Source organism: Melanostigma gelatinosum (assembly GCF_949748355.1).
Source record: "Melanostigma gelatinosum genome assembly, chromosome: 6".
Lineage (NCBI taxonomy): Eukaryota > Metazoa > Chordata > Actinopteri > Perciformes > Zoarcidae > Melanostigma > Melanostigma gelatinosum.
Genome location: NC_136639.1, coordinates 756,769 through 770,439, shown reverse-complemented (window position 1 = coordinate 770,439; position 13,671 = coordinate 756,769). Strand labels below are relative to the sequence as shown.

At 40.1% G+C, this 13,671-nt stretch overlaps 1 protein-coding gene across 1 annotated transcript in view; it reads right to left on the bottom strand.

The window, feature by feature from the left end:
• Positions 1-10,213, bottom strand: part of grin1b (glutamate receptor, ionotropic, N-methyl D-aspartate 1b) — a gene marked incomplete at both ends in the record, with an annotated part of 48,807 nt that extends 38,594 nt beyond the window's left edge. The window contains 3 exons of the mRNA XM_079270705.1: positions 767-901; positions 9,349-9,605; positions 10,195-10,213. Of these exons, the coding sequence (XP_079126831.1) occupies positions 767-901; positions 9,349-9,605; positions 10,195-10,213 (411 nt within the window). The remainder of the gene's footprint in view (positions 1-766; positions 902-9,348; positions 9,606-10,194) is intronic.
• Between the last annotated feature and the right edge of the window lie 3,458 nt (positions 10,214-13,671).

Here is a 13,671-nt window from a genome sequence, read left to right as displayed (position 1 = left end):
ACATGAACACCCCCGAGCGCAATTAATGAATTTAAAGCTGCAGGACAATTCAGTGAAATTAATGTTTCTAAAATGAATTACTTTATTTTAAGATGCACATTCTTCAAAAGCTGTCTGTTATGTCAGTTATTCTTTAATCCAGACATTATTTTACTTGAAATGAGAAGAACTTTTATTTATGTATTATTTATAATCCATCCAGTTACATTTGAAAACTGAGAATAACAATTTGTTAAAATATAATTGATGTGTACTTTCTTTATTTGATTTGACAGTTGTTGACTACACAGAGACGTTACTACTACTAGGCTTCTTGAATATATATATATATATATATATATATATTAAAAAAAAATATATATATATATATATATATATATATATATATATAGATATAGATATATATAAATATATATATATCTATATATATATATATATGGCACTAAATAGCGCGGGTTAAATATTATTGTAATGTTTCGGACCTTTGCCCGAGGAGATTTTCTCAATCTGGACCTTTTGGAATTTTAGTTGAAGACCCCTGCTCTAGAATCTGAACAATGCTTCTTTACTTGAATCAGTTTCACTGATGGAGGAGTTTGCTTTCCCGGGTCAGTGTTTGGTGGTCGATAAAGAATGTGAGAGGACCCGGGATGAAGCCCTGAGGAACACCACCATGTAGAAACCCTTCACCTGGAAGCACCATGAAGGTGTGAAACCTTCTCACCATTTCACAGGTGTTCATGTGATGCTGTTGAAACATGGTTACCTTGTCAGAGTAGATGGACATCCGTGTCGTCAGACCGACCACGGGGATCCGGTAGAAACCGGCGGTGTAGGAGACGGGTGTCGGAGTCAGGTGGTCGTTGGACTGAGGAGGGTGGCTGACCAGGATCGCATACACCTGCAAAGGAAGATTGATTTTAGTTATATTGTTGTATAATTAATAGTGGTGGGCAAGTTAACACGTTAATATCGCGTTAACACATTCATTCATTAACGCCGACAATTATTTTATCGCGCGTCAACGCAGTTTTTTTTAATTATTGAACAATGTGAGTAATCGCATGATTTCTTTCATACGATTAATGGCGATAACAAATTGTAATCGTTGCCCAGTACTAATAAGTATATATAACATAATACATATAATAATTATACAGGAGTGGAACAAGAGCGGAACAAATAATATTAACATAAGTACAAATTTGTCTTTTGTCATTTATCTTTAGTTTATTTGCAGATTAAGATTTTTTAACAAAAAACATTTGAATTTAGAAAAGTTCAGCTGAAACACAAGTAAATCAATGAATTAATAAATGTAAAAATATTTTCATAGTTGGAATGCATCATTCATGATTTTAATAATGTGAATGTATCATTAATAATGTTAATGTTCATTAATAATGTTAATAATGTGAATGTATCAGTAATAATGTTAAAAATGTGAATGTATCAGTAATAATGTTAATAATGTGAATGTATCATTAATAATGTTAATAATGTGAATGTATCATTAATAATGTTAATAATGTGAATGTAGCATTGATAATGTTAACAATGTGAATGTATCAATAATGTTAATAATGTTAATGTATCATTAATAATGTTAATAATGTTAATGTATCATTAATAATGTTAACAATGTGAATGTATCATTAATGTTAATAATGTGAATGTATCATTAATAATGTTAACAATGTGAATGTATCAATAATGTTAATAATGTTAATGTATCATTGATAATGTTAATAATGTTAATGTATCATTAATAATGTTAATAATGTGAATGTATCATTAATGTTAATAATGTGAATGTATCATTAATAATGTTAACAATGTGAATGTATCATTAATGTTAATAATGTGAATGTATCATTGATAATGTTAATAATGTGAATGTATCATTAATAATGTTAACAATGTGAATGTATCAATAATGTTAATAATGTTAATGTATCATTAATAATGTTAATAATGTGAATGTATCATTAATGTTAATAATGTGAATGTAGCATTGATAATGTTAATAATGTTAATGTATCATTAATAATGTTAACAATGTGAATGTATCATTAATAATGTTAATAATGTGAATGTATCATTAATAATGTTAACAATGTGAATGTATCATTAATAATGTTAATAATGTGAATGTATCATTAATAATGTTAATAATGTGAATGTATCATTAATAATGTTAACAATGTGAATGTATCATTAATAATGTTAACAATGTGAATGTATCAATAATGTTAATAATGTTAATGTATCATTGATAATGTTAATAATGTGAATGTATCATTAATAATGTTAACAATGTGAATGTATCAATAATGTTAATAATGTTAATGTATCATTAATAATGTTAATAATGTGAATGTATCATTAATGTTAATAATGTGAATGTAGCATTGATAATGTTAATAATGTTAATGTATCATTAATAATGTTAACAATGTGAATGTATCATTAATGTTAATAATGTGAATGTATCATTCATAATGTTAACAATGTGAATGTATCATTAATAATGTTAATAATGTGAATGTATCATTAATAATGTTAACAATGTGAATGTATCATTAATAATGTTAATAATGTGAATGTATCATTAATAATGTTAACAATGTGAATGTATCATTAATGTTAATAATGTGAATGTATCATTAATGTGTGTGTGTGTGTGTGTGTGTGTGTGTGTGTGTGTGTGTGTGTGTGTGTGTGTGTGTGTGTGTGTGTGTGTGTGTGTGTGTGTGTGTGTGTCTGTAATCCCTCATCTCTCCTCTGGGAGGATGGAGGGATTATATCTCAGTTTCTGCAGAGAGAGGATTGTTAAACGGATGTCCATTCTGTCTGTCTGTCTCTCTCTCTCTCTCTGTGTCTCTCTCTCTCTGACTTCATGTCTGTCTCCCTGTTTATCTTTGTGTCTCTCTCTGACAACCAGTCTCTCTCTCTCTCTCTCGCTGACTGTCTGACTGTCTCTCTCTCTAGAACAAAGTGTCTGTCTGGTCCTTGGCCTAATTTCTTCAACAAAGGAAAAACGTTCCTGAATGATGTTGAATGAGAAAATCTTTCTGTTTCTGTGTTTGTTAATATTTCTGTTTGATTATTGTTATGAAATAACATTTTGAATGTTAAACGACCGTCAGTGAAACTGAACATTTCCTACAAAATAAAAGCCTTGTTGTTAGATCTCCTCTTCACTAGAAGAGACCAGTAAAGACTAATAAAGACATCCTGACTGGTTTCACGATGACATCCTGACTGGTTTCATGAAGACATCCTGACTGGTTTCATGAAGACATCCTGACTGGTTTCATAAAGACATCCTGACTGGTTTCATGAAGACATCCTGACTGGTTTCACGAAGACATCCTGACTGGTTTCATGAAGACATCCTGACTGGTTTCATGAAGACATCCTGACTGGTTTCATGAAGACATCCTGACTGGTTTCATGAAGACATCCTGACTGGTTTCACGAAGACATCCTGACTGGTTTCACGAAGACATCCTGACTGGTTTCACGAAGACATCCTGACTGGTTTCATAAAGACATCCTGACTGGTTTCATAAAGACATCCTGACTGGTTTCATAAAGACATCCTGACTGGTTTCATGAAGACATCCTGACTGGTTTCATAAAGACATCCTGACTGGTTTCATGAAGACATCCTGACTGGTTTCATGAAGACATCCTGACTGGTTTCATGAAGACATCCTGACTGGTTTCACGAAGACATCCTGACTGGTTTCACGATGACATCCTGACTGGTTTCATGAAGACATCCTGACTGGTTTCATGAAGACATCCTGACTGGTTTCATAAAGACATCCTGACTGGTTTCATGAAGACATCCTGACTGGTTTCACGAAGACATCCTGACTGGTTTCATGAAGACATCCTGACTGGTTTCATGAAGACATCCTGACTGGTTTCATGAAGACATCCTGACTGGTTTCATGAAGACATCCTGACTGGTTTCATGAAGACATCCTGACTGGTTTCACGAAGACATCCTGACTGGTTTCACGAAGACATCCTGACTGGTTTCACGAAGACATCCTGACTGGTTTCATAAAGACATCCTGACTGGTTTCATAAAGACATCCTGACTGGTTTCATAAAGACATCCTGACTGGTTTCATAAAGACATCCTGACTGGTTTCATGAAGACATCCTGACTGGTTTCATAAAGACATCCTGACTGGTTTCATGAAGACATCCTGACTGGTTTCATGAAGACATCCTGACTGGTTTCATGAAGACATCCTGACTGGTTTCATAAAGACATCCTGACTGGTTTCATGAAGACATCCTGACTGGTTTCATGAAGACATCCTGACTGGTTTCATGAAGACATCCTGACTGGTTTCATGAAGACATCCTGACTGGTTTCATGAAGACATCCTGACTGGTTTCATAAAGACATCCTGACTGGTTTCATGAAGACATCCTGACTGGTTTCATGAAGACATCCTGACTGGTTTCATGAAGACATCCTGACTGGTTTCATGAAGACATCCTGACTGGTTCCATTAAGACATCCTGACTGGTTTCACGAAGACATCCTGACTGGTTTCAAGAAGACATCCTGACTGGTTTCATGAAGACATCCTGACTGGTTTCATGAAGACATCCTGACTGGTTTCACGAAGACATCCTGACTGGTTTCACGAAGACATCCTGACTGGTTTCACGAAGACATCCTGACTGGTTCCATTAAGACATCCTGACTGGTTTCACGAAGACATCCTGACTGGTTTCAAGAAGACATCCTGACTGGTTTCAAGAAGACATCCTGACTGGTTTCACGAAGACATCCTGACTGGTTTCACGAAGACATCCTGACTGGTTTCACGAAGACATCCTGACTGGTTTCACGAAGACATCCTGACTGGTTTCACGAAGACATCCTGACTGGTTTCACGAAGACATCCTGACTGGGTTCACGAAGACATCCTGACTGGTTTCACAAAGACATCCTGACTGGTTTCACGAAGACATCCTGACTGGTTTCACGAAGACATCCTGACTGGTTTCACGAAGACATCCTGACTGGTTTCACGAAGACATCCTGACTGGTTTCACGAAGACATCCTGACTGGTTTCATGAAGACATCCTGACTGGTTTCATGAAGACATCCTGACTGGTTTCATAAAGACATCCTGACTGGTTTCATGAAGACATCCTGACTGGTTTCATGAAGACATCCTGACTGGTTTCATAAAGACATCCTGACTGGTTTCATGAAGACATCCTGACTGGTTTCATGAACACATCCTGACTGGTTTCATGAAGACATCCTGACTGGTTTCATAAAGACATCCTGACTGGTTTCATGAAGACATCCTGACTGGTTTCATGAAGACATCCTGACTGGTTTCATGAAGACATCCTGACTGGTTTCATGAAGACATCCTGACTGGTTTCATGAAGACATCCTGACTGGTTTCATAAAGACATCTTGACTGTTTCATGAAGACATCCTGACTGGTTTCATGAAGACATCCTGACTGGTTTCATGAAGACATCCTGACTGGTTTCATGAAGACATCCTGACTGGTTTCATGAAGACATCCTGACTGGTTTCATGAAGACATCCTGACTGGTTTCATAAAGACATCCTGACTGTTTCATGAAGACATCCTGACTGGTTTCATGAAGACATCCTGACTGGTTTCATAAAGACATCTTGACTGTTTCATCAAGACATCCTGACTGGTTTCATGAAGACATCCTGACTGGTTTCATAAAGACATCTTGACTGTTTCATGAAGACATCCTGACTGGTTTCATGAAGACATCCTGACTGGTTTCATAAAGACATCCTGACTGGTTTCATGAAGACATCCTGACTGGTTTCATCAAGACATCCTGATTGGTTTCATGAAGACATCCTGACTGTTTCATCAAGACATCCTGACTGGTTTCATGAAGACATCCTGACTGGTTTCATAAAGACATCCTGACTGGTTTCATGAAGACATCCTGACTGGTTTCATAAAGACATCCTGACTGGTTTCATGAAGACATCCTGACTGGTTTCATGAAGACATCCTGACTGGTTTCATGAAGACATCCTGACTGGTTTCATGAAGACATCCTGACTGGTTTCATGAAGACATCCTGACTGGTTTCATGAAGACATCCTGACTGGTTTCATGAAGACATCCTGACTGGTTTCATAAAGACATCTTGACTGTTTCATAAAGACATCCTGACTGGTTTCATAAAGACATCCTGACTGTTTCATGAAGACATCCTGACTGGTTTCATGAAGACATCCTGACTGGTTTCATGAAGACATCCTGACTGGTTTCATGAAGACATCCTGACTGGTTTCATAAAGACATCCTGACTGGTTTCATGAAGACATCCTGACTGGTTTCATGAAGACATCCTGACTGGTTTCATAAAGACATCCTGACTGGTTTCATGAAGACATCCTGACTGGTTTCATAAAGACATCCTGACTGGTTTCATAAAGACATCTTGACTGTTTCATCAAGACATCCTGACTGGTTTCATGAAGACATCCTGACTGGTTTCATGAAGACATCCTGACTGGTTTCATGAAGACATCCTGACTGGTTTCATAAAGACATCCTGACTGGTTTCATGAAGACATCCTGACTGGTTTCATAAAGACATCCTGACTGGTTTCATAAAGACATCTTGACTGTTTCATCAAGACATCCTGACTGGTTTCATGAAGACATCCTGACTGGTTTCATGAAGACATCCTGACTGGTTTCATGAAGACATCCTGACTGGTTTCATGAAGACATCCTGACTGGTTTCATGAAGACATCCTGACTGGTTTCATGAAGACATCCTGACTGGTTTCATGAAGACATCCTGACTGGTTTCATAAAGACATCCTGACTGGTTTCATGAAGACATCCTGACTGGTTTCATGAAGACATCCTGACTGGTTTCATGAAGACATCCTGACTGGTTTCATGAAGACATCCTGACTGGTTTCATGAAGACATCCTGACTGGTTTCATGAAGACATCCTGACTGGTTTCACAAAGACATCCTGACTGGTTTCATGAAGACATCCTGACTGGTTTCATGAAGACATCCTGACTGGTTTCATGAAGACATCCTGACTGGTTTCATGAAGACATCCTGACTGGTTTCATGAAGACATCCTGACTGGTTTCATAAAGACATCCTGACTGGTTTCATAAAGACATCCTGACTGTTTCATGAAGACATCCTGACTGGTTTCATGAAGACATCCTGACTGGTTTCATGAAGACATCCTGACTGGTTTCATGAAGACATCCTGACTGGTTTCATAAAGACATCCTGACTGGTTTCATGAAGACATCCTGACTGGTTTCATGAAGACATCCTGACTGGTTTCATGAAGACATCCTGACTGGTTTCATAAAGACATCCTGACTGGTTTCATGAAGACATCCTGACTGTTTCATGAAGACATCCTGACTGGTTTCATGAAGACATCCTGACTGGTTTCATGAAGACATCCTGACTGGTTTCATGAAGACATCCTGACTGGTTTCATAAAGACATCCTGACTGGTTTCATGAAGACATCCTGACTGGTTTCATAAAGACATCCTGACTGGTTTCATAAAGACATCCTGACTGGTTTCATGAAGACATCCTGACTGGTTTCATGAAGACATCCTGACTGGTTTCATGAAGACATCCTGACTGGTTTCATGAAGACATCCTGACTGGTTTCATGAAGACATCCTGACTGGTTTCATGAAGACATCCTGACTGGTTTCATGAAGACATCCTGACTGGTTTCATGAAGACATCCTGACTGGTTTCATGAAGACATCCTGACTGGTTTCATAAAGACATCCTGACTGGTTTCATGAAGACATCCTGACTGGTTTCATAAAGACATCCTGACTGGTTTCATAAAGACATCCTGACTGGTTTCATGAAGACATCCTGACTGGTTTCATGAAGACATCCTGACTGGTTTCATGAAGACATCCTGACTGGTTTCATGAAGACATCCTGACTGGTTTCATGAAGACATCCTGACTGGTTTCATGAAGACATCCTGACTGGTTTCATGAAGACATCCTGACTGGTTTCATGAAGACATCCTGACTGTTTCATGAAGACATCCTGACTGGTTTCATGAAGACATCCTGACTGGTTTCATGAAGACATCCTGACTGGTTTCATAAAGACATCCTGACTGGTTTCATGAACACATCCTGACTGGTTTCATGAAGACATCCTGACTGGTTTCATAAAGACATCCTGACTGTTTCATGAAGACATCCTGACTGGTTTCATAAAGACATCCTGACTGGTTTCATGAAGACATCCTGACTGGTTTCATGAACACATCCTGACTGGTTTCATGAAGACATCCTGACTGGTTTCATGAACACATCCCGACTGGTTTCATAAAGACATCCTGACTGGTTTCATGAAGACATCCTGACTGGTTTCATGAACACATCCTGACTGGTTTCATAAAGACATCCTGACTGGTTTCATGAAGACATCCTGACTGGTTTCATAAAGACATCCTGACTGTTTCATGAAGACATCCTGACTGGTTTCATAAAGACATCCTGACTGGTTTCATGAAGACATCCTGACTGGTTTCATGAACACATCCTGACTGGTTTCATGAAGACATCCTGACTGGTTTCATAAAGACATCCTGACTGTTTCATGAAGACATCCTGACTGGTTTCATGAAGACATCCTGACTGGTTTCATAAAGACATCCTGACTGTTTCATGAAGACATCCTGACTGGTTTCATGAAGACATCCTGACTGGTTTCATAAAGACATCCTGACTGTTTCATGAAGACATCCTGACTGGTTTCATAAAGACATCCTGACTGGTTTCATGAAGACATCCTGACTGGTTTCATGAAGACATCCTGACTGGTTTCATGAAGACATCCTGACTGGTTTCATGAAGACATCCTGACTGTTTCATAAAGACATCCTGACTGGTTTCATGAAGACATCCTGACTGGTTTCATGAAGACATCCTGACTGTTTCATAAAGACATCCTGACTGGTTTCATGAAGACATCCTGACTGGTTTCATGAAGACATCCTGACTGGTTTCATAAAGACATCCTGACTGGTTTCATGAAGACATCCTGACTGGTTTCATGAAGACATCCTGACTGTTTCATAAAGACATCCTGACTGGTTTCATGAAGACATCCTGACTGTTTCATAAAGACATCCTGACTGGTTTCATGAAGACATCCTGACTTGGTTCATAAAGACATCCTGACTGTTTCATGAAGACAGCTGTGACAGGACGAGTCATGTGACAGGACGGGTGATGTTACAGGTCATGTGGCAGGTCTCACCTGGTTGGAGATGAGGTCCTCACAGACGGACAGGGCCATCTGGATGGCGTTGGGTTTGTGGGTGACGGAGATGGCGTTCATCTTGAACTTGTCCTTCCCGTACAGCGCGTTGGCCTGGGTCACCGCCTCCTTGAACACCTGCTCGTAGCGTTTCTGACTCAGCACGGCGCCGATGTTCACCGGCCGAGGCTCGCAGCCGCCGCGAGCGACGGAGCAGCACTGCAGCACGGCGAGGAGGAGCACGCTGCGGAGCTCCACTGAGGAAGACGAGGAGGAGAGGAAGGTCAGAAGAGACGCCAGTGCTCTGAGCTAAATGCTAACATTAGCATAGCAGGTATGATGTTCACCAACATGAGCTAATGCTCAGTAAACACAGCTGAGGCTCATGGGAAGTCTTTGATGATGAAAGTATGAACACATTAACGTGTTGATGAACCACATCGTAGTTCAGTCGTGATGCTAACGTGACTAAAAACATGGAGGAGAAACAACAACACGTGACACAAACAGACCAAAATACAGAATCAACACATAACAGACACGATGTTAGAGCATGGGTCAAAATAAATCAACAGAAATGTAAATGTTTCCATCATATTCTGTGAGACGTGGACGTCTCTCGTAGGTTTGTGTACGTTATGTTCAGTGTTTTGTCCGTCGCCATCTTGTTTTTAACAACCAGTGAACAGGAAGTGAGCATATCTGGACTGAGGAGTGACGTAGACACTGTGACAGGTCTCTGCTAGAGACCTGTCAATCACTGTGTAGCCCCGCCCTCAAGCATCCCCTGCTTTATGGTCTGTTTGACTCTAAACGTCGAACTAAAGGCTTCAAACTGTCTCCAACCAATGAGAGACGTCCCCATGATGACGTACACTATAAACTGGACGGTGACACACAGCTAACAAGCTACGATAGCTTCCTCCATTTTGGACTCGCCGTCCAATCAGAAGACAGCAAACCACCAAAGTTGAACATTAAAAACATTCATCATGTAAACTTAACCTCAAACCAACAGATGTCAAAGTGAAGCCACGCCCACCACCTGTCGTTTGATTGGTTCTTAAACACTCCTTGTTGTGACTTTAATCTTTGTTGTTTTAGGAAGTCCAAAAACTCAGATCTGAGTTCTGATTTTGATTTTTCCATTTCTCACAGTTTTACATTTTTTGTTTTCATGTATTTTAATCTTCTTTGAGTGACGATTATATAACAGCATATTTAATCTGAGTTATAATCCACAAAGAGCAGAAGAAGATGATGCGCATCAAGAGAACAACAACAACAACAACATGATTCTATTTTATATTCATTTCTATATTTAGTTTCTGTTTGTACACATAAACGTGACGGTGTCTGTTTTAATGAGTGAGGGCTGCATATTAAATGTCTTAAATGAATTATAATGAACAAAATAAGAATGAATATAATAATAATGATAAATATATGAAATCTAACAATAATACTAATGATAATAGTGATGAATATGATGAAGTCAGACTCACTCTTGTCTCTGCGGACTCTTTAATGAAACCCTCTCTGGTTCAGGTCTCCGTCGGTCTCCTGTTGATTTCACCGTCTGTGATGGATTGATTTTACCGGGGATTCCTCCCGGTGCTCCCGGTAGACCAGAGCCCGTCACATGTCCTCTCTCCGGTTCTGCTTCTCTTCTGTTCTTTTTGTTTTATGAGTGAATAAAATGACGTCGTGCTGCTCTTCCTCACCGTGTCCCCGGAGGACCGAGCACTGATTTCTTCTTCTGTGGTGATGAAATGTTTATTCTCATCTTAAACGTGACATTGTTGATTCCGTCTCGCGCCTCGTCCTGTTGATTCACGCGCAGCTTCATTCAGCAGAAAGAAATCATCAATAAATATGATTTTTATTTACCTGCTTCATTAATTCATCGCTTCTGATTTTTAAAGCTCGTGTCCGCTGCTCGGGTTTCTGGCTCGTGGACTTCCAGATGACCTGAAGCTCGCGAGCCCGCAGGTCCGTCCTTGGAACCTGACGCTCGCTCCCGCGCGCTCTCAGCCCGGAGGAGAGGAGGCGCGCGTGGCCGTTTCTTCTCCGGTGTCGGTTGAATTAATGAAGTGATACGTGCTTGTCGCGGCGCGCGCTCACAGACATACCGCCACACTGTGAATGTCACATTGAAATTAAAAATGAATATTTAAAAAATGATTTCAGTTTGTATCCCGATACAATCATTACGTCATTGACTTAATTATGAATCAGTTCAATATTATCAATCATGGATATTTACTTTGATGACTTTGATAAACAAACACGAATGAGTTAAAGGTCCATTAAGTAGATGTTCTGGAGCTTTCTATCACATGACATGGTCTTCATCTGATGAGAAGGTCCAGAGGAACAATGTTAAACTAAATATAAACAATCAACATTGTTATGTTTCTCTGTTTATTAAGTAAACATCTTATATAAAATATTGATAACCAAATTAAATCAGGCAAATTAATATAATTTCTGTCAGAAATTCATGTTTCTACTCGTGAAATGTTTCATCGTATTGAAAGTAAAGTAGAATATTTGTGTTTCTCTGTTTTATGTGAAAAACTGTGAGATTTAGATTTATCAAACAACTTTGTTCTGAATTTACTGTCAAAGAAATATATAAAGAATCAGACAGCTTCAGGTGGACAGACAGGTTCAGGGAGACAGACTGGTTCAAGTTCAGGGAGACAGGTTCAGGGAGACAGGTTCAGGGAGACAGGTTCAGGTGGACAGACAGGTTCAGGTTCAGGTGGACAGACAGGTTCAGGTTCAGGGAGACAGACAGGTTCAGGGAGACAGACAGGTTCAGGGAGACAGACAGGTTCAGGTGGACAGACAGGTTCAGGTTCAGGTGGACAGACAGGTTCAGGTGGACAGACAGGTTCAGGTGGACAGACAGGTTCAGGGAGACAGACAGGTTCAGGTTCAGGTGGACAGACAGGTTCAGGTGGACAGACAGGTTCAGGGAGACAGACAGGTTCAGGGAGACAGACAGGTTCAAGTTCAGGGAGACAGGTTCAGGGAGACAGACAGGTTCAAGTTCAGGGAGACAGGTTCAGGGAGACAGACAGGTTCAGGGAGACAGACAGGTTCAGGGAGACAGACAGGTTCAGGTGGACAGACAGGTTCAGGGAGACAGACAGGTTCAGGTGGACAGACAGGTTCAGGGAGACAGACAGGTTCAGGTTCAGGTGGACAGACAGGTTCAGGTGGACAGACAGGTTCAGGGCTGATGAGCGTGTTAACAGGTGAAGGTGTGAGGACACCTGGTGGACAGATAGACAGTCAAACATGTTTGTCATAAAATAATAATAATAATAATAACAATAATAATACATTTTATTCATATAGCGCTTTAAAAGGCACTCAAAGACACTTTACATGATAAAAACAGAAACAATAAGAGAATTTATAATAAGAACAAAATCTATGACATAACAGTAAGAAAGAAAAATAAACACGAAGAGAAAGAAAGAACATACATGACTGACTTTAGAGGTTGAAAGCAGATTTGAACAGGTGAGTTTTAAGTGCAGTTTTGAAAGTGGCGAGTGACGGAGAGTGTCTGAGGTGTTGGGGAAGGGAGTTCCAGAGGGAGGGGGCAGCAACAGAGAAGGCCCTGTCCCCCCAGGGCCGATGCATGGACAGAGTGGGGGGGTAAGGAGGTTGGCGTCAGTGGATCTGAGGTTGCGGTTGGGAGTGTGACGTGCAGGAGGTCTGAAAGGTATGAAGGGGCGAGGTTGTGGAGGGCTTTGTAAGTGATGAGGAGGATCTTGAACTGGATTCTTTGCTGTATGGGAGCCAGTGGAGGTTGAAGTGAAGGACTGGGGTGATGTGGTCTCTGGTGCGGGAGCGCAGACGGGCATCAGAGTTCTGGATGTATTGTAGTTTATTGATGATTTTGGTGGGTGAGCCGTACAGGATGCTGTTGCAGTCGAGAGGTGATGAAGGCGAAGATGAGTGGGAGGGGCGGAGACGGGCAAGGTTTTTGAGATGGAAGAAGGCGGTTTTTGTGATGTCATTGATGTGTCGTTCATACGAGAGAGTTTGATTGAAAATGATCCCGAGCTTACGGACATGTGTGGAGGCAGGAACAGTGATGCCATCGATGCAGAGAGAGAGAAGTTGTGCTGGGATTTGTTTAATGATTTGGGTTCGATGATGAGGACTTCAGATTTGTCGGTGTTGAGTTTGAGGAAGCTGGCTTGCATCCAGGTTTTATATCTGTGAGGCAGTCGGTGATGGTGGAGTGGGTGGTGGGGGTGATGGACTTGGTGGAGCTGTAGAGCTGGGTGTCGTCAGCAT